This window comes from Pygocentrus nattereri, chromosome 24 (genome assembly GCF_015220715.1).
Source record: "Pygocentrus nattereri isolate fPygNat1 chromosome 24, fPygNat1.pri, whole genome shotgun sequence".
In the NCBI taxonomy this organism is placed as follows: Eukaryota; Metazoa; Chordata; class Actinopteri; order Characiformes; family Serrasalmidae; genus Pygocentrus; species Pygocentrus nattereri.
The window spans coordinates 15,146,234-15,166,869 of record NC_051234.1 but is presented as its reverse complement, the minus strand read 5'-3'; the positions used below and the strand labels follow the sequence as shown (position 1 = coordinate 15,166,869).

General features: G+C 36.0%; 2 protein-coding genes across 2 annotated transcripts in view; one reads left to right on the top strand and one right to left on the bottom strand.

The window, feature by feature from the left end:
- LOC108411421 (vitellogenin-like) overlaps positions 1 to 11,397 on the bottom strand; it is a 45,911-nt gene extending 34,514 nt beyond the window's left edge. Inside the window, 3 exon segments of the mRNA XM_037533794.1 lie at positions 8,068 to 8,169; positions 10,700 to 10,804; positions 11,302 to 11,397. Coding sequence (XP_037389691.1) covers positions 8,068 to 8,169; positions 10,700 to 10,804; positions 11,302 to 11,367 — 273 coding nt within the window. The 5' untranslated portion in view covers positions 11,368 to 11,397.
- Positions 11,398 to 13,314: 1,917 nt separating this feature from the next.
- On the top strand, positions 13,315 to 18,204 carry LOC119262342 (coiled-coil domain-containing protein 106-like). Its single transcript, XM_037533793.1, has 5 exons — positions 13,315 to 13,321; positions 14,964 to 15,059; positions 15,806 to 15,946; positions 16,111 to 16,266; positions 17,891 to 18,204. Exons 2-5 carry the CDS (start codon positions 15,038 to 15,040, stop codon positions 18,202 to 18,204), a joined length of 633 nt encoding a protein of 210 aa, XP_037389690.1. The 5' UTR covers positions 13,315 to 13,321; positions 14,964 to 15,037.
- Positions 18,205 to 20,636: the final 2,432 nt, after the last annotated feature.

Below are 20,636 nucleotides of genomic sequence, written 5' to 3'. Positions count from 1 at the left end.
TGTCAGAAAACTGAAAGCAAAACACATTTTATGACATAGAGTTGAAATCGTTAACTTGGCTTAAGGAACCAGTACAATAATGAAACAGTCGTTCTATACACTCAGAAAGCCTGAAAAGGTGGGTACAGCAAGCCAGAAGGGCACAAATGCTTTAAAAAGGCAAGAAACACTATGCAGGGAGTTCTTAACGTGAAAACATTACGATGAATATGAACAAATATTTCTGACATAAAACCCATTTCTTATGTCAAAAAAATGAAATCGTCTTCTTCTCTCGGCTGCTCCCTTTAGGGGTCGCCACAGCGGATCATCTGCTTCCATCTTGCCCTATCCATTGCCTTTCACACACTATCCATTACTTTCACACAACCATCTCCATGTCCACCTTCACTACATCCATAAACCTTCTCTGAGGTCTACCTCTTCTCCTTCTACCCGGCAGCTCCATCTCCATCAACATTCCTTGCCCAATATATCCACTATTCCTCTTCAACACATGTCCAAACCATCTCAACCTGGCCTCTCTGGCTTTATCTCCAAACTGCTCCACCTTCACTGTCCCTCTAATCTGCTCATTTCTAATCTTGTCCAGCCTTGTCACTCCCAAAGAAAATCTCAGCATCTTCATCTCCGCCACCTCCAGCTCAGCCTCCTGTCTTTTAGACAGAGCCACAGTCTCCAAACCATACATTATAGCAGGACGCACTACTGTCTTGTAAACCTTCCCTTTCACTCTTGCTGCTATCCTTCTGTCACACATCAGCCCTGATGCCCGTCTCCACCCACTCCATCCTGCCTGCACCCTCTTTCTCACCTCTTTTTTGCACTGTCCATTGCTCTGGATGGTTGACCCAAGATATTTGAAGTCATCCACCTTTATGACCTCTACTCCTTGCATCTTCACCTTTCCACCTGCCGCCCTCTCATTCACACACATGTATTCCATCTTGTCTCTACTGACCTTCATTCCTCTCCTCTCCAGTGCAAACCTCCACCTCTCCAGATTCTCTTCCACCTGCTCTCTACTCTCACCACAGATTACAATGTCATTTGCAAACATCATGGTCCATGGAGCCTCCTGCCTGACCTCATCTGTCAACCTGTCCATCACCATTGCAAACAAGAAGGGGCTCAAAGCTGATCCCTGATGTAACCCTACTTTCACCTTGAAACCATTTGTCACTCCAACTGCACACCTCACCACTGTCTCACTATACTCACACATGTCCTGCAGCACCCTAACATACTTTTCAGCTACACCTGACTTCCTCATACAGTACCACAGTTCCTCTCTTGGCACCCTATCATATGCCTTCTCTAGATCCACAAAGACACAATGTAACTCCTTCTGACCTTCTCTGTACTTCTCTACCAACACTCAAATTGCATCTGTGGTACTCTTTCTGGGCATGAAACCAAACTGCTGCTCACTGATCTGAACCTCTCGCCTTAGCTTCGCCTTAACTTCAACAATTCTTTCCCATGCCTTCATGGCCTGACTCATGAACTTTATACCTCTGTAGTTACTGCAGCCCTGCACATCACCCTTGTTCTTAAAAATGGGGACCAATACACTACTTCTCCACTCATCAGGCAGCCTCTCACTCTCCAGGATTTTGTTAAACAACCTGGTTAAAAAGTCCACTGCCTAAACATGTCCATACCTCCACAGTTATGTCATCTGGACCAACTGCCTTTCCATTCTTCATCCTTTTTAAAGCTGCCCTCACTTCCACCTTACTAATTTTCTGCACTTACTGATCCACTACCTCTCCCCCCGTTGTCCTCCTCCCTCTCTTGTTTTCCTCATTCATTAGTTCTTCAAAGTAAGCCTTCCATCTACTCAACACTCTCTGTTCACTCAATAGTACATTTACGTCTCTATCCTTTATCTGCCTAACCTGCTGTACATTTAGTTCTCTATGTCATAAAATGTGTTTTGCTTTCAGGTTTCCGATATGACAAGTGAGTTTCAGGCCAGACATTTCTGTTCATTATAATCCCAATATTTTCATGTTAACAGCTCTTCTGGCTTGCTGTAACTGACTTTTCAGGCTTTTTAAGTGTATAGTATGACAGGTTCATTATTGTACTGGTTTCTTTAGCCAAGTTAACGATTTAGGTCTCTATGTCATAAAATGTGTTTTTATTTCAATTTTATGACATGAGAAATGTCTTTTATGTCAGAAATGTTTGTTCATAGTCATCTTAATGTTTTCATGTGAAGAGTTCGCTGTATAGTGTTTTTTTTTTTACAGCGTTTCGGCGCATGTGGAGTGCTGGAACCGCCTTATCAGGCTTTCTGAATGTATAGAACGACGGTTACATTATTGTTATAGTTATATATAATTCCTTTAGCCACGTTAACGATTTAGTTCTCTATGTCATAAAATGTGTTTTGCTTTCAGTTTCCTCTCATGACAAGTGTGATTCATGCCATAAATGTCTGTTTATTATAATCCCAGTGTTTTCACTTTAACAGCTCACTCCATAGCATCTCTTGCCTTTTTAACAGCGTTTCGACCCATGTGGAGTGCTGAAATCGCCTTATCAGGCTTTCTGAGTGTGTAGAACGGTGGTTTAATTATTGTACTAATTCCTTTAGCCACATTAACGATTTAGATCTCTATGTCATAAAATGTGTTTTGCTTTGAGTTTTCTAAAATGACAAGTGAGTTTCATGTCAGATATGTCTGTTTATTATAATCCCAAAGTTTTCACGTTAACAGCTCACTGCATAGCGTCTCTCGCCTTTTTACAGCTTTGAGGCATGTGCAGTGCTGGAATTGTCTTATCAGGCTTTCTGAGTGTATAGATCGATGGTTTCATTACTGTAGTAGTTCCTTTAGCCACGTTAACGATTTAGTTCTCTATGTCATAAAATGTGTTTTGCTTTCAGTTTTCTCACATGCCAAGTGTGTTTCATGGCAGAAATGCCTCTTTATAATAATCCGAATGTTTTCACGTTAACAGCTCACTGCATAGCGTCTCTTGCATTTTTATAGTGTCTGGGCGTTATTGGAGTGCTGGAATCGTCTTATCATGCTTTCTAAGTGTATAGAACGACGGTTTCATTATTGTACTAGTTCCTTTAGCCGCGTTAAGGATTTAGTTCTTTATGTCATAAAATGTGTTTTGCTTTCAGTTTTCTCACATGACAAGTGTGTTTCATGCCAGAAATGCCTCTTTATAATAATTTGAATGTTTTCAAGTTAACAGCCCACTGCATAGCGTCTCTCCCATTTTTGTTGACGTTAAAAGCTCACTGCATAGCGTCTCTGTCCTCTTTAAAGCGTTTGGGCGTTTTTGGAGTGCTGGAATCGCCTTATTAAGCTTTCTAAGTGTATCGAATTACGGTTTCATTAATGTACTGGTTTCTTCAGCCAAATTAATAATTTAGTTCTCTTTATAATAAAATGTGATTTGCTTTCAGTTTTCTTTCATGACAAGTGTATTTCATGCCAGAAATGTCTGTTTATAATAATCTGAATGTTTTCACGTTAACAACTCATTGCATAGCGTCTCTGTCCTTTTTAAAGCGTCTGGTTGTTACTGGAGTGCTGGAATCTCCATTTCAAGCTTTCTAGTAGTAGTACCTTTAGCCACGTTAAGAATTTAGTTCTCTATGTCATAAAATCTGTTTTGCTTTGTTATCTCACATGACAAGTGTATTTCATGTTAGAAATGTCTGTTTATAATTATCCCAAAGTATTAAAGTTAACAGCTCACTGTACAACGTCTCTCGCCTTTTTAAAGCGTTTTGGCGCTGCTGGAGTGCAGGAATCGCTTTTTCAGGCTTTTTCAGTGTATTAGAACGACGGTTTCATTGTTGTACTGGTTACTTTAGCCAAGTTAACTATTTATTTGTCCATTTCATAAAAAGTGTTTTCTTTTCAGTTTTCTGACATGAGAAGTGATTTTCATGTCAGAAATGTCTGTTTATAATAATCCCAAATTATTAAAGTTAACAGCTCACTGCACAAAGTCTTCTGCCTTTTTAAAGCGTTTGAGCACTGCTGGAGTGCAGGAATCGCTTTTTCAGGCTTTTTCAGTGTATTAGAACGACGGTTTCATTATTGTACTGGTTACTTTAGCCAAGTTAACTATTTATTTGTCCATGTCATAAAAGTGTTTTCTTTTCAGTTTTCTGACATGAGAAGTGATTTTCATGTCAGAAATGTCTGTTTATAATTATCCCAAAGTATTAAAGTTAACAGCTCACTGCACAACGTCTTCTGCCTTTTTACAGCGTTTTGGCGCTGCTGGAGTGCAGGAATCGCTTTTTCAGGCTTTTTCAGTGTATTAGAACGACGGTTTCATTATTGTACTGGTTACTTTAGCCAAGTTAACTATTTATTTGTCCATGTCATAAAAAGTGTTTTCTTTTCAGTTTTCTGACATGAGAAGTGATTTTCATGTCAGAAATGTCTGTTTATAATTATCCCAAAGTATTAAAGTTAACAGCTCACTGCACAACGTCTTCTGCCTTTTTACAGCGTTTTGGCGCTGCTGGAGTGCAGGAATCGCTTTTTCAGGCTTTTTCAGTGTATTAGAACGACGGTTTCATTATTGTACTGGTTACTTTAGCCAAGTTAACTATTTATTTGTCCATGTCATAAAAAGTGTTTTCTTTTCAGTTTTCTGACATGAGAAGTGATTTTCATGTCAGAAATGTCTGTTTATAATTATCCCAAAGTATTAAAGTTAACAGCTCACTGCACAACGTCTTCTGCCTTTTTACAGCGTTTTGGCGCTGCTGGAGTGCAGGAATCGCTTTTTCAGGCTTTTTCAGTGTATTAGAACGACGGTTTCATTATTGTACTGGTTACTTTAGCCAAGTTAACTATTTATTTGTCCATGTCATAAAAAGTGTTTTCTTTTCAGTTTATTTTTCTGACATGAGAAGTGATTTTCATGTCAGAAATGTCTGTTTATAATTATCCCAAAGTATTAAAGTTAACAGCTCACTGCACAACGTCTTCTGCCTTTTTACAGCGTTTTGGCGCTGCTGGAGTGCAGGAATCGCTTTTTCAGGCTTTTTCAGTGTATTAGAACGACGGTTTCATTATTGTACTGGTTACTTTAGCCAAGTTAACTATTTATTTGTCCATGTCATAAAAGTGTTTTCTTTTCAGTTTTCTGACATGAGAAGTGATTTTCATGTCAGAAATGTCTGTTTATAATTATCCCAAAGTATTAAAGTTAACAGCTCACTGCACAACGTCTTCTGCCTTTTTACAGCGTTTTGGCGCTGCTGGAGTGCAGGAATCGCTTTTTCAGGCTTTTTCAGTGTATTAGAACGACGGTTTCATTATTGTACTGGTTACTTTAGCCAAGTTAACTATTTATTTGTCCATGTCATAAAAGTGTTTTCTTTTCAGTTTTCTGACATGAGAAGTGATTTTCATGTCAGAAATGTCTGTTTATAATTATCCCAAAGTATTAAAGTTAACAGCTCACTGCACAACGTCTTCTGCCTTTTTACAGCGTTTTGGCGCTGCTGGAGTGCAGGAATCGCTTTTTCAGGCTTTTTCAGTGTATTAGAACGACGGTTTCATTATTGGGTAACACTGTACTGTAGGGCACAGTAATGAAGGCTACATGACACCTACATAAGCACTTCATGACAACCGACATAAACATACATAAACATTTATAAACACTTATTCCATAAGTCGTCAGTTGTCATAAAGACTGCTTTTGTCAATTTTGATGTCATGTTGACATAACAACTATGTCAAGAGACATAGATTTTTGGTGACATTAGGTTGTGTCATGACATTTTCTGAGGTGAAATGACATAGCATGTTATGACAGCTGACTTAGTGGCTTTGTGTTTGGTATGTCAGGGTGACACAGTGCTGATGATGTGATACAGCTTTATAAAATGAGGCAGTTGATTAAACTGAACAAAAGTGTTAATTTCAAGGCCTACACAGGCGCAGTAGTGAGTGAGAAGAAAACAGACTACACAGAAAGGGAAGTAAGTCTATGAAATTCTTTCTACAATTTTATTTCATCATGTGCAAATTCTTTAACCCTTTACTCGTTCTTCATTAAAGAGTAAACAATGGTGCAGGATGCAAGTTTCAGTACTTTTCAGTGACTCCTCTGTTGAGATCCTGTTGAGGGAAGAAGATACAACTCTTTAGTTCTTACCTTCCAAGCACACTGGCTTAGGTCTTCCACCTCTCTCTTGAAATGTCCTTCCATAAAATACAAGCTTGCCTCTCAGGTTACTGCTTCAGTGTCTTGGCCCCTCAGTGGTAGAACACACTTCTCCTTAAACTCTGCACTGCACCATCTCTCAGCTCCTTCTATTATCGACTGAAGAACCGCACTCTTAACTCATCTGTAGACTTGTGGTATAAATATGTATTTTACTATATTTAACTATAAGGTTTGACGTCTTTTAGGATATAGATTCCTGCTGTCTCAATCTAGAATATTCTGTTTTGATTTTGCTTCCACTGTTAGCACATTTTGTGCAGGTTAAGAGAATCTGCTAAATGACAAAATAATGTGGGTTATGAAAAATCATTTTCATGAATCCTTAATCAAATACTATGACACTATATTGACATTCTTATGTATGTTTTCTCTGACCCCTAAGTGAGTTTTACAGTTTATAATGTTTTTATGAATCCTTATTCAAGTGCCATGACGCTCTTATGTATGTTTTCTCTGGCCCTTAAGTAAAGTGAGTTCCATTTTACAGTTTATAATGTTTTTATGAATCCTTATTCAAGTGCCATAACGCTCTTATGTATGTTTTCTCTGGCCCTTAAGTAAAGTGAGTTCCATTTTACAGTTTATAATGTTTTTATGAATCCTTATTCAAGTGCCATAACACTCTTATGTATGTTTTCTCTGGCCCTTAAGTAAAGTGAGTTCCATTTTACAGTTTATAATGTTTTTATGAATCCTTATTCAAGTGCCATAACGCTCTTATGTATGTTTTCTCTGGCCCTTAAGTAAAGTGAGTTCCATTTTACAGTTTATAATGTTTTTATGAATCCTTATTCAAGTGCCATAACGCTCTTATGTATGTTTTCTCTGGCCCTTAAGTAAAGTGAGTTCCATTTTACAGTTTATAATGTTTTTATGAATCCTTAATCAAGTGCCATAACGCTCTTATGTATGTTTTCTCTGGCCCTTAAGTAAAGTGAGTTCCATTTTACAGTTTATAATGTTTTTATAAATCCTTATTCAAATACCATGATTTCTAATATCTTCAAGTATGTTTTCTTCCGCAACTAAGTGAGTACCATTTAATATTTAATGTAAAGACAATCATATGTACAAAAGGTACTTGAGCTTTAATATAAGACATTATTTGGAACTTATGGCTAAAACACTTTTTACATAGAATGCTACATATGAGATATGCTACATATATATATTTTCCAAACTAGTATCAATTTACAAATTCCTTTCCCCAGATACATCTGACACTTAGAATAGTAACTTGACTGAAATTACATTTCAATAACATTCAATTAATTAGTAATGTACACATTTCATGCTGAAAAAATTTAAATTAACATCATTCCATCTTTAAATCTGCAATAACAATCACTTTGAGTGAAGCCGTAGTCCATTCTACAATTGTTACCTGTCGCAAAACTGATTTTACTGAGAAAACAAACAGGAGTGTTAGTATCCAAATAGTGATACAAATGAACAAATCATCCTAACCTTCATCCATCATTGGAATTTTTACAAATCATGGATCAGTCTACCCAACAGACCTTCAGGGTGTTTATTTCCAAGCCAGTACCGCCATTCAATCAACCTAAGGTGGTACTTAAGCAGTCTGGATGTGCGATTACCCCTATGACGCCATATGTCCACCTTGTATGTCTGCCAAGCACGTTCAATATGCTGAGTGTGGCTGCCTGTCCTGGCATCAACAAAATTGTCTTTGTGGCATACAGAGAAATGTTGATATCCATACTGACTGAGCTGACCCCTATACGCACGCCATTCGTCACTCATTATGTAACTTCCTCGTTTGACATGGCGTCTGATCACACGAAGAAGAACACGGCGTGAGCGTGTCTTCACAGGTTTGAGGATTGGTCTTCTAGTAGTTATCCCGACCTCCAGCATACCGAAGACCCACTGCCGTTTGCGACGCCAGCTGTTGCCAAATCGTCCTCGATTGTACTAGAGGAGGAAAAAGTTTGTTTAGAGGTAGTGCACTGTAAAAAAATCTATTTACAGTAAATTATTAATAGCTTAGTTGTAAGCAAAGAAATGTAAATATACAGCAATGGACTGTAAGACATTTAACTGTTATCTTACTATATTTCTATAGCAATGAAACCGCAGTAACTATTTTAAACACACAGTACTTTCCTACAGGGTCAGACAGATAATAAGGAATTCACTTTGGGCCATTGGGCCCTCAATGTATCTGGTAGTCAAATTTAAGTTATTGTGGGCCATGTTTATAGAAATACTTTAATTGTATATTTATTACATTTACAATTTCAAAGTAATGCATCACTACCAAATTAATTGTCAGGTGCTGCTTTGAAATTAAAATATTTAGTAAATTTACATCAACAACACACATTCACTTGTGTCCATTATGCGAGCAGAGAGCCATTAGGTGAAGCAGTATATTCTAAAAGGATGTTGAGTTACTTATGTTATTTAATATTCAGTTTCACTGAATCAGCTAAAGCACATATAGCTTGCAGGGCTTGTGTGTGCTTAACAAAAACATTATTCAAAAAATTACTGGTAATTAATTATTAGCTACTGCTCAGGCATAAAACATTTTTAATTAATGTTAAATATTTGTGAATTTGTAAAAATACTGCTGATCTGGTGTTTTTAAAAAGAAAATGAAAAAAAAAAGAAAAAAATCCAAGGTCAAAGCCAATAGTTCACAGGCTCTGCATTTTTCCTGACCCGGCAATATCAATGCCTGTGTTCCTGCATACCTGTAGCAATACCAGACATGTTTTTACAGCTAAAAAGAACAGCAAGAGTACACAAAATAAAACTGACATTTGCAACTGACATAAGCTCACAGGTGAGGTATAGGTCAGCTTGATACCCAGACAGCCTCAATATTAAATACAAGTCATGTAGACATAGATTATGCAATTGAACTGATAACTATAATGTTTGCCAACTTACTGATTCACTGACTCCACCTCCTATATGTCTATAAGCCACTTCATTAGGTCCACCTATCTAGTATTTTCACTGTCCACTTTATCAGATCAACTGACCATATTGTTTCACTCTGTAGTTCTACACTTACAGACTGTAGTCCATCTGTTTCTCTGCATACTTTGTTACCCTTTTCTTCAGTAGTCAGGAGCCCCACAGAGCAAGTATTATTTGGGTGGTGGATCATTCACAGCACTATAGTAACACTGATGTGGTAGTTGTATTTTAGTGTGTGTTGTGCTGTGCTGGTACGAGTGGATCATACAGTTTGTGAGTGTCCACTCACTGTCTACTTCATTAGACACATCTAACCTATTGGACCACCTTGGAGATGGAAAGCTTTTGATCATAATTTATCTGAAGCCACATAGATTGTGTTGGTCATCCTCAGTCTTTCACTGGTGCTCAGTTTCAGGACACAGGACATTGTTAACTGGTATTTAAAAACTCCAGCAGCACTGCTGTGTCTGATCAAATATGCGCAGCATACATGCACAAACACTCCACCACCACTTTAATGTCACTGCAGTGCTGAGAATGATCCACCACCCAAATAGTATCTGCTCTGTAGGGGTCCTGACCACTGATGCAAGGGGGTAAAGGGGCAGAGAAACAGATGGACTACAGTCTGTAACTGTAGAACTACAAAGCGCACATAGATCTTCAGTGAAGCTGATAAAACAAGGACAAGGTAGGTATACCTAATGATTAAGTGGCTAGTCAGAGTATACTGCATTTTTATTTATGCCCAAAGATTTAAATTTTTCACTAAATTTACCATATTTTGTGTTATTGCTGAAGAATTTGAAATAGTGTAAATATTTTTGGGGATTCTGGGAGTTTATTTCATAGGATCTTACACAAATGTAAACTATCATTCGCTGAAAAAATTCGCTGCATTCTTGCCAAAATACATATGATGCATCCACATATAAGATGTTCGTAACCCAGTTTGAGCTGCATTTGGAGTTTCTGATCATTTTGGCACTTGTTAAATGTTCCAGTTGCTGAAAAACAATTCATCCTCTGGTGTGTCACCATGCCAACAGCAGAGATGACTGTGATTGGTTAGAGATTGACTTTCGATGGAAAACGTTTAAAAAGAGCACATTTTCATTGTCTGAAATTGCATTTGGTGTATAAAGGCCCTTAGGTAAGCTTATTGTTTATAGCATAGGGTTACCATCCTGCTAGATGTTTAACATCATGTACTAACACGCATGAACGTATTTCATAAAATAAAAATGATTACAGAAAACCTGCAATATTTTTCATAACCCAAGCTTAAGCACATTTTTCAATTTTAATTTAAATAAAAAAAGAAGTCAGTATTGGACTTGGATTGGTGTATTTATTTTACATTACCATCATAAGTTCTGCAGGAACCTTACGAACACTGATTTTAATTGTGAATCCTTTTTCTTCCAGATCACAAAACACTAATCAAACAGCATTTGATGTGAAAAAACTCTATTACCTTAATCACACATCTAGTAAAATAATACATTACCTTCCTTTTGTGAGAGAATTTACTTTCATCTAGAACAACGAAGTGATGTCGACCTCCAACCTTCATGCCTTTGCTTTTAAGACGGGAAACAGCTTTCATGCACACCTGCTAATCATAGAGAAGTACATTACAAAACCACATATTGTATAAATATTGTAGCTAGAATATACTTCCATTTCCCATTTCTAAGCCCTTGCAAAATGTAAAAAATACAATTTAATAATTATGCTTTGTATTTACTTGATTTAGGTGAGTCCATTGGTTGCAAATGACTAAAATATGTTGCATTAACACAAAACAAATAAACCTAAAAAAAAAAAAATGTGCTTGTGTAATGTATTTTATTTATTATCCACTTGACATGTTTAAGTAGTACCTGTTTCTTTTCACTGTATAGGCTAAATACTGTATCTGTCCCTGCCTCCCAGCTTTAATTCAGGGAGTGATGGACCACATATAACTCAACTTCTGGCTGGGTCACAACCCGATTCACCTAAATCACCAATGAGTTGTTTGTAAAACACACAAACAATACCTGTCAAATTTGATTGACCTATTTATTTGATAGGGAACTATATATAATGAAGCAGTCATAAACAGACCTTTCTTACTGTATGTGCCATTTTGGTCAGCGTTCTTGAACTGCCAGCAATCCCGTCTTCAAGCATGTCAAGTTGTCTTAGCTGCAGACCTTGAGAAAATCTACATTAGATGTAAGAGGGTAAAACATTAGTTCAAATAACCCACAAGTTTATACACATAACATATAAATGTCTACAGTTCAGGAAAAACTGTGGATTAAATAAATGCCCCATTTAATAATTACAGTGGCAAGTTAATATTATTCAAACTTTAGCTAAAGGGGCTGGACAATGGACTGTTACAATAAAACTTTATCTCAGTAATTCTGAACTTATGTGACTGGATGATCATTAGCCAAAGTCAAACTTGGAAAATATTAATTAAGCTATAATATTATATAAACTAAATATTAAATAAATAATACTAAATAAACTTAAACTATAATAACTCCATTTCTATCTGCTCAGGATCTTGTATATATGTAACTGTAATCATAAAAATGTAAACAAACGCAAGCCAGCAAGCATTTTTTGGTATTTTTGTTTCTTTTTAAACTTTAATTTTCAGGCAGAGGTCGAACCTTGAATTGATATCAAGATATCGAAATACGGAGGTAAAGTTCAATCAGGGGTGACTATGGTAATCAGAAAGGTAGCTAAAGTTCACTGTGTTTGTGACTAAAGCAAATGCCACTGGCTTTTGGTAAATAAAGTAACCTAATGTTAATGTTACTTTGGATAGGCGGCAATGACAGTCAACAGTTATTGCTTTCTCCTTTCCTACTACACTGTAAAAACAAGTATATGGGCCAATGACATCCTCTAAAAGCCAGCCCGTGCATAAATAACAAGTCATGAGTAACGCTAACGATAATTTCATCGAGCTCTAGAGAAGCGCTGAGAAATAAGTGTAACTAGCTACCTGTATATGAACATCAGCCATCTCGCCAGGGATTTGTGAGATTTGTACATCACAGATCCATAACGTACTGATGTTTTCTTTGCTTTGTGGTTTGTTCCGCAAACCCTTAAGGCAAACATTAAAAGTTCAATCAGTTTATTATTTTCACTGTGTTGTGAGCCAAAATGAGTCTAGGCAATGTTATGGTGTATGAAATCTAACAAAGTGCAGTCGGGCCACTTACCAGGTAAGACCATCACTGCGCGCGCTTTCTCTCAGTCGCATACGACGTGTGCAAATGCAGCACCGCATTGATCGTTTCAGTGTCCCCGGCGCTGCATCCACCTCACAGTTCTTCTCCTGTTGTTAAGTGTGTCCCGTTGATGTACAAGTTTAAGAATATCTTCACGTAAACGAGCCATACTAGGCAGAAGGACGCGCTCTAGATGTCTAAGCATAACGGAATGCTGGGAAATGAAGTTCGTACCACGTGTGTCGCGGTAGTTTTGTATTGTGCGGTAATGTTAGTTGCATGCGATTATTTCCCGTTTCATGTTTTTACCGCTTAGTCTGCAGCAAAGGAAAATCATGGTAAGTAATAATTTAGGGTCGCATATAATGGTTTCTTACTATAGATACAGCGTAGTCGTATTCTTAGGGTAGGTCCCAATGTGCAGTGTCTTGTGAATTTGAGTTCCTAGATAGCCTTGCTTAACACAGTGGTAGCCAGCTTGCTAGGTGTGGCTACCAAAATGTTAGCTAGCAAGTGGTGACATGAGCCTGAGTGTGTTTGGGCTGTGGGATCGCCAAAACAAAAACAAAATGTTTTTGTGATCTTATTTTCTTTCATGTGTGATTATGAGAAACAGAATCGTATAACTACACGCGCTAAGTCAAAAGAACAAGTTGAAAAGGAGCCAAAGGGGGAACCAGGAACATCTCTTCCACCACAAAAGCACGGTGTGTAACAGTTACTCAACGTATTTGGCCAGCTGGCTGGTTTAAGGCTAAATAAAGTAAAGTAACTTTATTTCTCAAAAACAGATGTGGAAATAATCACGGGCGAGAGTTCATGTTCCAGACCACAGCATGGCAAAAAGAAACTGCTGTCACGACCCCAGTCGTTATCCATCAAGAAAGGTCAGTAGCTAGATAAATTAGACCGTAAACTAACTAACATGTTTGTGGTTATATGTGGTTATGTGGGCTACTTAAATGGGGCTGCACAATTTTTCATTAGATTTTACTTATGATTTTTGACTTAAAACTAAAATCATGATTCTCATTTATAATTCTTTGAATAGCAATTTTGTACAGAACAATATGAATTTATGAAGGTCTTTCATTCTGTATCTTAGTGTGTGTACAGCAATTTGGAGATGAAGTGTATGTAATATGCAATATAGTGAAGTACAAAAGCTTTCTAAATAAAATTAGAATTATAAAGTATAAATAGAATCGCATTAAAAATCCTCATGTAAAACAGGCAAACTACGATCACCTTACAACTTTTGTTGTAGAGTTTGGTAATACACATGAAAGGTGTCTGCATAGCAAAACATCTTCTATACTTCATCTTTCGTATTTGTTAATGTTAAAAATGTTATGTAAATGTTAAAATCAACACATCTACAGTTATAGTTGTTTCACAGAGTGGTAATATGAACTATTATGCCATTTTATGAAGATGTTTCACTGACAGCTTTTTGTACTTAATATATAAATAGTTTACATTTTTAGTGTAAGGGATTAAAACTATGGTTACTCATAGTTCATTTTAGATTAAATAAATGTTACAAAGTAGGTAGGTTGCTTACTTTTAAGCTAAAATGAAACTTTTATTATTTAATTATTTGCAACAGTGTAAAGTAAGCAACAGGGATCTTTACAAGTTTGAATTTATTAAACTGAAAATAAGATATAAACCACAGATTATTGTTCTGTGAAAGGGGGCCTTTTATGCTCATTTTCCGTGTTCATGATTTTATTTTTGAGGTCTACTAGAATAGATTTACATGCGTCACTGTTACTAAATCATTTTACCATGTTGTATTAGCATGCTAAGCTTGCCGGTAGGCAGGCAGTAAGAATTGTGTTATGGGATGGCATCACTTTGTAACAGAGAAAAGGCTGGAGTACCAACAAGGTATTTTGAGCAGCCGAGAAAATTGGTTTCTGTGGGAGAGATTTTCTCCCTCTAAACTTCGATTTGACAGAATTCGTGACTTTGGAGACCATTTACAAGCACAAAAAGCATAATAGGTCTTTTTTTTTAAAAAAGCATAATATGTCTCTTACTATTATACGCTTGTTATCTGTACTTATTTATTGCATATACATTTATCATTTAAGACATCCATATTACAGTCAGGTAAAAGGACAAAGCCAGGTCAAAACCAAAATCAGGGTAAAAATTCTCTGAAGATGGAGCTGTTAGCACCCAAGAAGTAGATTTAATGTGCGTTTGTTGAAAGGAAGGGAACTGATCTCATTAATACAGGTTTCTTTCAGCCACAAATTGCCTGTATGTGAATGAAAAAACTCCAAACTACAGTAAACATATCCTACATTTCATTTAACTAGGTCTAGGTTGTCAAGCTTGGTAGATAGTAGCTGTTTATAATTTTCTTTCTATCTATCTTTATGTATATTGTTTGTACATTTCACATGCAAGCATAGATAATATTTGAAAGCATAAATTCTCTCCTTTTATCTTGTTTTTCTTTTTCATTTAATTTTTCTCTTAATGCTTGTCTCTTCTTTTTATTTTTCTATAAAACAGATGAGAGGACATTGGCTTTGGACTCCAGCCCAGACAAGGCATCCACCTCACTTCCTAAAAAGAGAAAGCTGCAGATGGCAAGCCCCCTGAAAAAAGGTTATTATACAAAATAATTTTTTCATAGTGGGTTACATTGTATTTACACTCTGTTTATGAAGCCCTATCAACAGTGACTTTTTGTTTCTAGCAGTACCTGAGCTCAGGACTAGCTTTCTCTCTATTTGAGCTGGATTTGTTTTCCTAGAGGAGGTCTGGTATTGCAATTTGTAAGGAATTAGAATGACCAGCTATGTAAATTCCACCAATTTATCCCAGATTACCTATATCAAAACCTCACAGCCGGATATTCACATTGGCGTTAAGAGTAAGATTACACACATACAAGAAAACAACTTCCAGGTGAAAGAAAGCATTAGGCTAGTAATGTGAGATAATTCAGCGTAACAGATTTCACAGAAGACAGAAATCATATTGCCTTCTGAGAGGTACTTTCAAGATACCTTATATTCATTCTCTTTCTAATTGTGCCATGACTAGTGTTGAATTTGAGTTTTTTTTTTTTTTTTGCATTGCAAATGCATTTTTAAAATGCCTTCCGCTAACTTTTTGTACCACATAGCCCTAAATATGATGTGCTTGTTTCCATTTAGTTATATACTATACATTTTAAATAGGACCCAGAATCTTTTATTAGGTCTGAAGACAGACTGGAAAGTCAGTGTCTGCAATATATTATCTTAGCTTATGGATAAACTTGATCCATTAGGTCTATTCTTTTGTCTCATATGTCTTGTAATTTTTTGAAACGGTTACCTTTTTCATGGTAGGGATGTCTCCCACAGCTGCTTTGGAGCTTCAAAAGTTGAGGGGCAAAGTTGAACTGATGGAACAAAAGATCAAAATGCTGGAACAAGTGAATTCGGATCTGAAGGATGACAAAGAATTTTTGCTCAGCCAGATAAAATCATCGGCTCCTCAGCTGAGTATGTATTAAAAAACAGCAACAATGTATTGTAACACATGGGGTAAATTAATACATATAACATAATACATACATAACAACAGACTTAAACCTAATCCATATTCTTTAAAACAGCATTTTTCTTGTTTTCTTCCTCCCTTATTTATTTCATTATTGTATACCCAGAGAGGCAAACCATTCAGACTTCATCAGATGATGAATCGAGCACATCATCATACACGTCCAGTTCTTCAGAGGAGGTGCCAAAAAAGAAAAAGAAGAAAAAGTCTTCTCGTGGATGTGATAACGAGAGTCTTCAACTTGGCAACAGCAGGACCCGTAGTAAGTGAATAAGCACACTCTTCTGCTCACTCCCTTCCTGGTTCCTTTTCTCACTCCACCTTATTACTGATTTTTCCTGTTTACTTTGTCTTTATCAGTTCTGTGATTTATTAGACTTATTTCTACAGTGGTCATTTTAATGATTGTCTTATGCTGCAATGTAATGTAAGAGCAATATTGTAGAAAACTGTGGAAAAAAAAAATCATAGTTCTGAAAAAAATATGCGTAATACAAAGTCTTCATAATTGAGAATAATGTACAGCACCATTAGAAGACATTTTTAAACACCTTGCCAGAAAATTTGTAGTGGCTTTTACAATGTGCTTCTGTACTGAGTGTTTTTGTATTCTGATTGGAAACTGTTGAACACTAGCAAGTAACCTGTTGCAAAAAGTAGCACGTCTAAACTTAGCAAAGTACCTGCTCACAGGTAAAAAAAAAACAAAACAAAAAAAAAAACACTTTTTGGTTGTTTTCTGTCAAAGCAAACACTTCTTGGCTGTAGTCAGAGGCAGGACAGAGGTTTCCTGCTGCTCTACATTAATTAGTTAATTAGCTGGAGCAAAAAGGAAATTAAGACCAGACTGGGTCTCCTGCACCAGTCTTTACTGAGCCTGTTGAACACCAAGAGCATGCTCAGATTTACTGGACTGGACAGGTTTACTTGGATTAGCACTATATGCTACCCACAACAACAATAATTGTTTATCGGTTATGTTTTCTCATTACTTTGCTGTGTTACATAATAAACTTTTTTATTAAAAAGTTTATTTAAAGAGCAAAGAGCCATATGGGACAGTGTGGACACCCCTGGTCAAAGGAATAAAAAAAATATTTGCTATCATTGTTATTTGCTGACACTGACAGATTGGAAATTTTTCAAAAAAATGTGCTGTGTGCAGACTTTATATATGTTATGTTACAAAAGTTAAAATATATATAAATGTAATTTTTTCGAATGTGTTAAATTTAGCAAATTGCTAGAAATTGCCACATATATGCCATATTTAAGTTGTTTGTTAGAGTGGATGTGTTAATTTATTTACACTTACATAATCAACAAGTCTGATTTGAGGAGGGCTATTAAAACTTTTGTAAAATACTGTAAATAAAGAGCATAATAAATAAATATTTTCCAGCAATCATACATAAGCAACCTAACAGTAAGTGATGGTAATAATAATAGCAATTATTGTTCAGTTATTGTTCATGTCTTGAGCTTTTCTTACTTTTGTAAGATGGATTTTTCAAAACAATTTTCAATAGTTGCAGGCCTAGACGTTGCCATAGCTGCAAAATGTGTTGATCATTAAGATTCGCTTTGTGTCTTGGACATAGGAAATTTTAACTTTAGTGATATTACCAACCACTGAAGTAATTAGACATTTTCATGCTGGTCAGGTTACATAGAAATACAGTATTTATGTTGCTGTTGGCATTTTAACTGTACAGCACAATTTATTTAAGTAATTAAAAAAAAAAAAAATCATGTTTGATTTTGCCAGCATTCTTAGTCAGGTTTTCCAAAGATACAAGACTGTAGTTTTATATATTCATGCATATGATTATTGAACAGTATTTGAGGATTATGACCTTTCATGCCTTTTTTTTTTTTTTTTGCAGTGAAGACGATTGAAGGGGTCATAAAACGCTATAAGCTGGCACTGAAGTCGTACAGAAGATGTGGCTCGATGAAGAGGGCGTTTGAAAAGCAAAATGTCGACAGAAACACGATTGTGCGAACTGCTCCAATTGCAGAGCTTTACATAGCATTTCCAGATGCCTTTGCTGCTTTGCCAGAATGGAATGACACTGTTGAGAAGATGTCAGCATATGCTGAACGTTGTAGGCAAGCAATTACTAGTGACATGGCTCAGCAAATTCTAGAAATGAAAAAGAAACACCTCCTTCTACCAATTGTGTATAAGCTCACGTAAAAGTTAAGTTGATAAAATATTTGTGATACAAAGGCATCTGAATATGTAAACTTCATTTAGGTTTTCTTTTGTACTGAAAAAATTTTGTTTGTAGGAAATGTTAAGTAATTAAAGCCTGTGTTTAAATAGGATGTCTTAGAATTTTGGGTAACACTTTATTTGAAGGCTACCTACATAAGGGCTTTATGACACATTAACACTGAATAATGTGTTGAATAATAAATGTCTTGAACCTTTATTAAGTGCTTATGTCGGTTCTCGCAACCTGACAGAAGATGTTTTATGAAATAAATGACATTGTCCTGACATAATATGAATAAACCTTGAACATATTTACAGCACTAAACATATTTAAAATGCTATACATAAGTATATGTCAGCATTCTTAAGACGACTGTATTAATATCAGGTGAAATGTGCCTGGAAACCACCCCCTCTTCCCTCGATGGCATGGATAAGATGATTGATGCAATTATGTATAGTGTTTTAAATGTTTAGTGCTGTAAATATGTTCAAGGTTTATTCATATTATGTCAGGACAATGTCATTTATTTCATAAAACATCTTATGTCAGGTTGCGAGAACCGACATAAGCACTTAATAAATGTTCAAGTAGTGCTTCATAAACACATTATTCAGTGTGAATGCGTCATAAAGCCCTTATGTAGGTAGCCTTCAAATAAAGTGTTACCGAATTTTGGAGGATCTTGGTATTGTTAACATGATTGTTACAATGCAAGTTTCATTTATATTCACTACAGTCAGTTTGTAGTACGAGCTAGTAAATATGTCCGTGCATTTAACTTTTGAGTGATAACGTAATGGAACAACCTGCCTATTAATCACAAATATTGGAAAAAAAAAAAACAACTTTGTATACTGAAGGCATTTTCTTTTTCTCAGTAAAGGTGTTTAATGTAAATTTGTTTCCACATTTTGATTTACTGCTGCCATTTGATATTAACAGTAACAATTTTCATACTAATTTACAAATATTTGTTTATTAGGTAGCATGTCAAACAGCACATTAGAAATTGTTAAATGAAACTCACATAAAACAAGTTGAGACTAAAGTTTATTTAAGAAATTATATGTAAAGATGTGGAACTCACTTTACTTAAGGGCCAGAGAAAACATACATAAGAGCGTCATGGCACTTGAATAAGGATTTATAAAAACATTATAAACTGTAAAATGGAACTCACTTTACTTAAGGGCCAGAGAAAACATACATAAGAGCGTTATGGCACTTGAATAAGGATTCATAAAAACATTATATACTGTAAAATGGAACTCACTTTACTTAAGGGCCAGAGAAAACATACATAAGAGCGTCATGGCACTTGAATAAGGATTCATAAAAACATTATAAACTGTAAAATGGAACTCACTTTACTTAAGGGCCAGAGAAAACATACATAAGAGCATCATGGCACTTGAATAAGGATTCATAAAAATATTATAAACTGTAAAACTCACTTAGGGGCCAGAGAAAACATACATAAGAATGTCAATACAGTGTCATAGTATTTGATTAAGGATTCATGAAAATGATTTTTCATAACCCACATTATTTTGTCATTTAGCAGATTCTCTTAACCTGCACAAAATGTGCAAACAGTGGAAGCAAAATCAAAACAGAATATTCTAGATTGAGACAGCAGGAATCTATATCCTAAAAGACGTCAAACCTTATAGTTAAATATAGTAAAATACATATTTATACCACAAGTCTACAGATGAGTTAAGAGTGCGGTTCTTCAGTCGATAATAGAAGGAGCTGAGAGATGGTGCAGTGCAGAGTTTAAGGAGAAGTGTGTTCTACCACTGAGGGGCCAAGACACTGAAGCAGTAACCTGAGAGGCAAGCTTGTATTTTATGGAAGGACATTTCAAGAGAGAAGTGGAAGACCTAAGCCAGTGTGCTTGGAAGGTAAGAACTAAAGAGTTGTATCTTCTTCCCTCAACAGGATCTCAACAGAGGAGTCACTGAAAAGTACTGAAACTTGCATCCTGCACCATTGTTTACTCTTTAATGAAGAACGAGTAAAGGGTTAAAGAATTTGCACATGATGAAATAAAATTGTAGAAAGAATTTCATAGACTTACTTCCCTTTCTGTGTAGTCTGTTTTCTTCTCACTCACTACTGCGCCTGTGTAGGCCTTGAAATTAACACTTTTGTTCAGTTTAACCAACTGCCTCATTTTATAAAGCTGTATCACATCATCAGCACTGTGTCACCCTGACATACCAAACACAAAGCCACTAAGTCACCTGTCATAACATGCTATGTCATTTCACCTCAGAAAATGTCATGACACAACCTAATGTCACCAAAAATCTATGTCTCTTGACATAGTTGTTATGTCAACATGACATCAAAGTTGACAAAAGCAGTCTTTATGACAACTGACGACTTATGGAATAAGTGT

Bases quoted from the DNA above. Each gene is read 5' to 3' on its own strand.
- LOC119262342 (XM_037533793.1), top strand. From the start codon at position 15,038: ATGGCAAGCCCCCTGAAAAAAG. The intron at 15,947-16,110 runs GTATGTATTAAA...TTGTATACCCAG, and splicing joins ATCATCGGCTCCTCAGCTGA to AGAGGCAAACCATTCAGACT. The intron at 16,267-17,890 runs GTAAGTGAATAA...TTTTTTTTGCAG, and splicing joins TGGCAACAGCAGGACCCGTA to TGAAGACGATTGAAGGGGTC.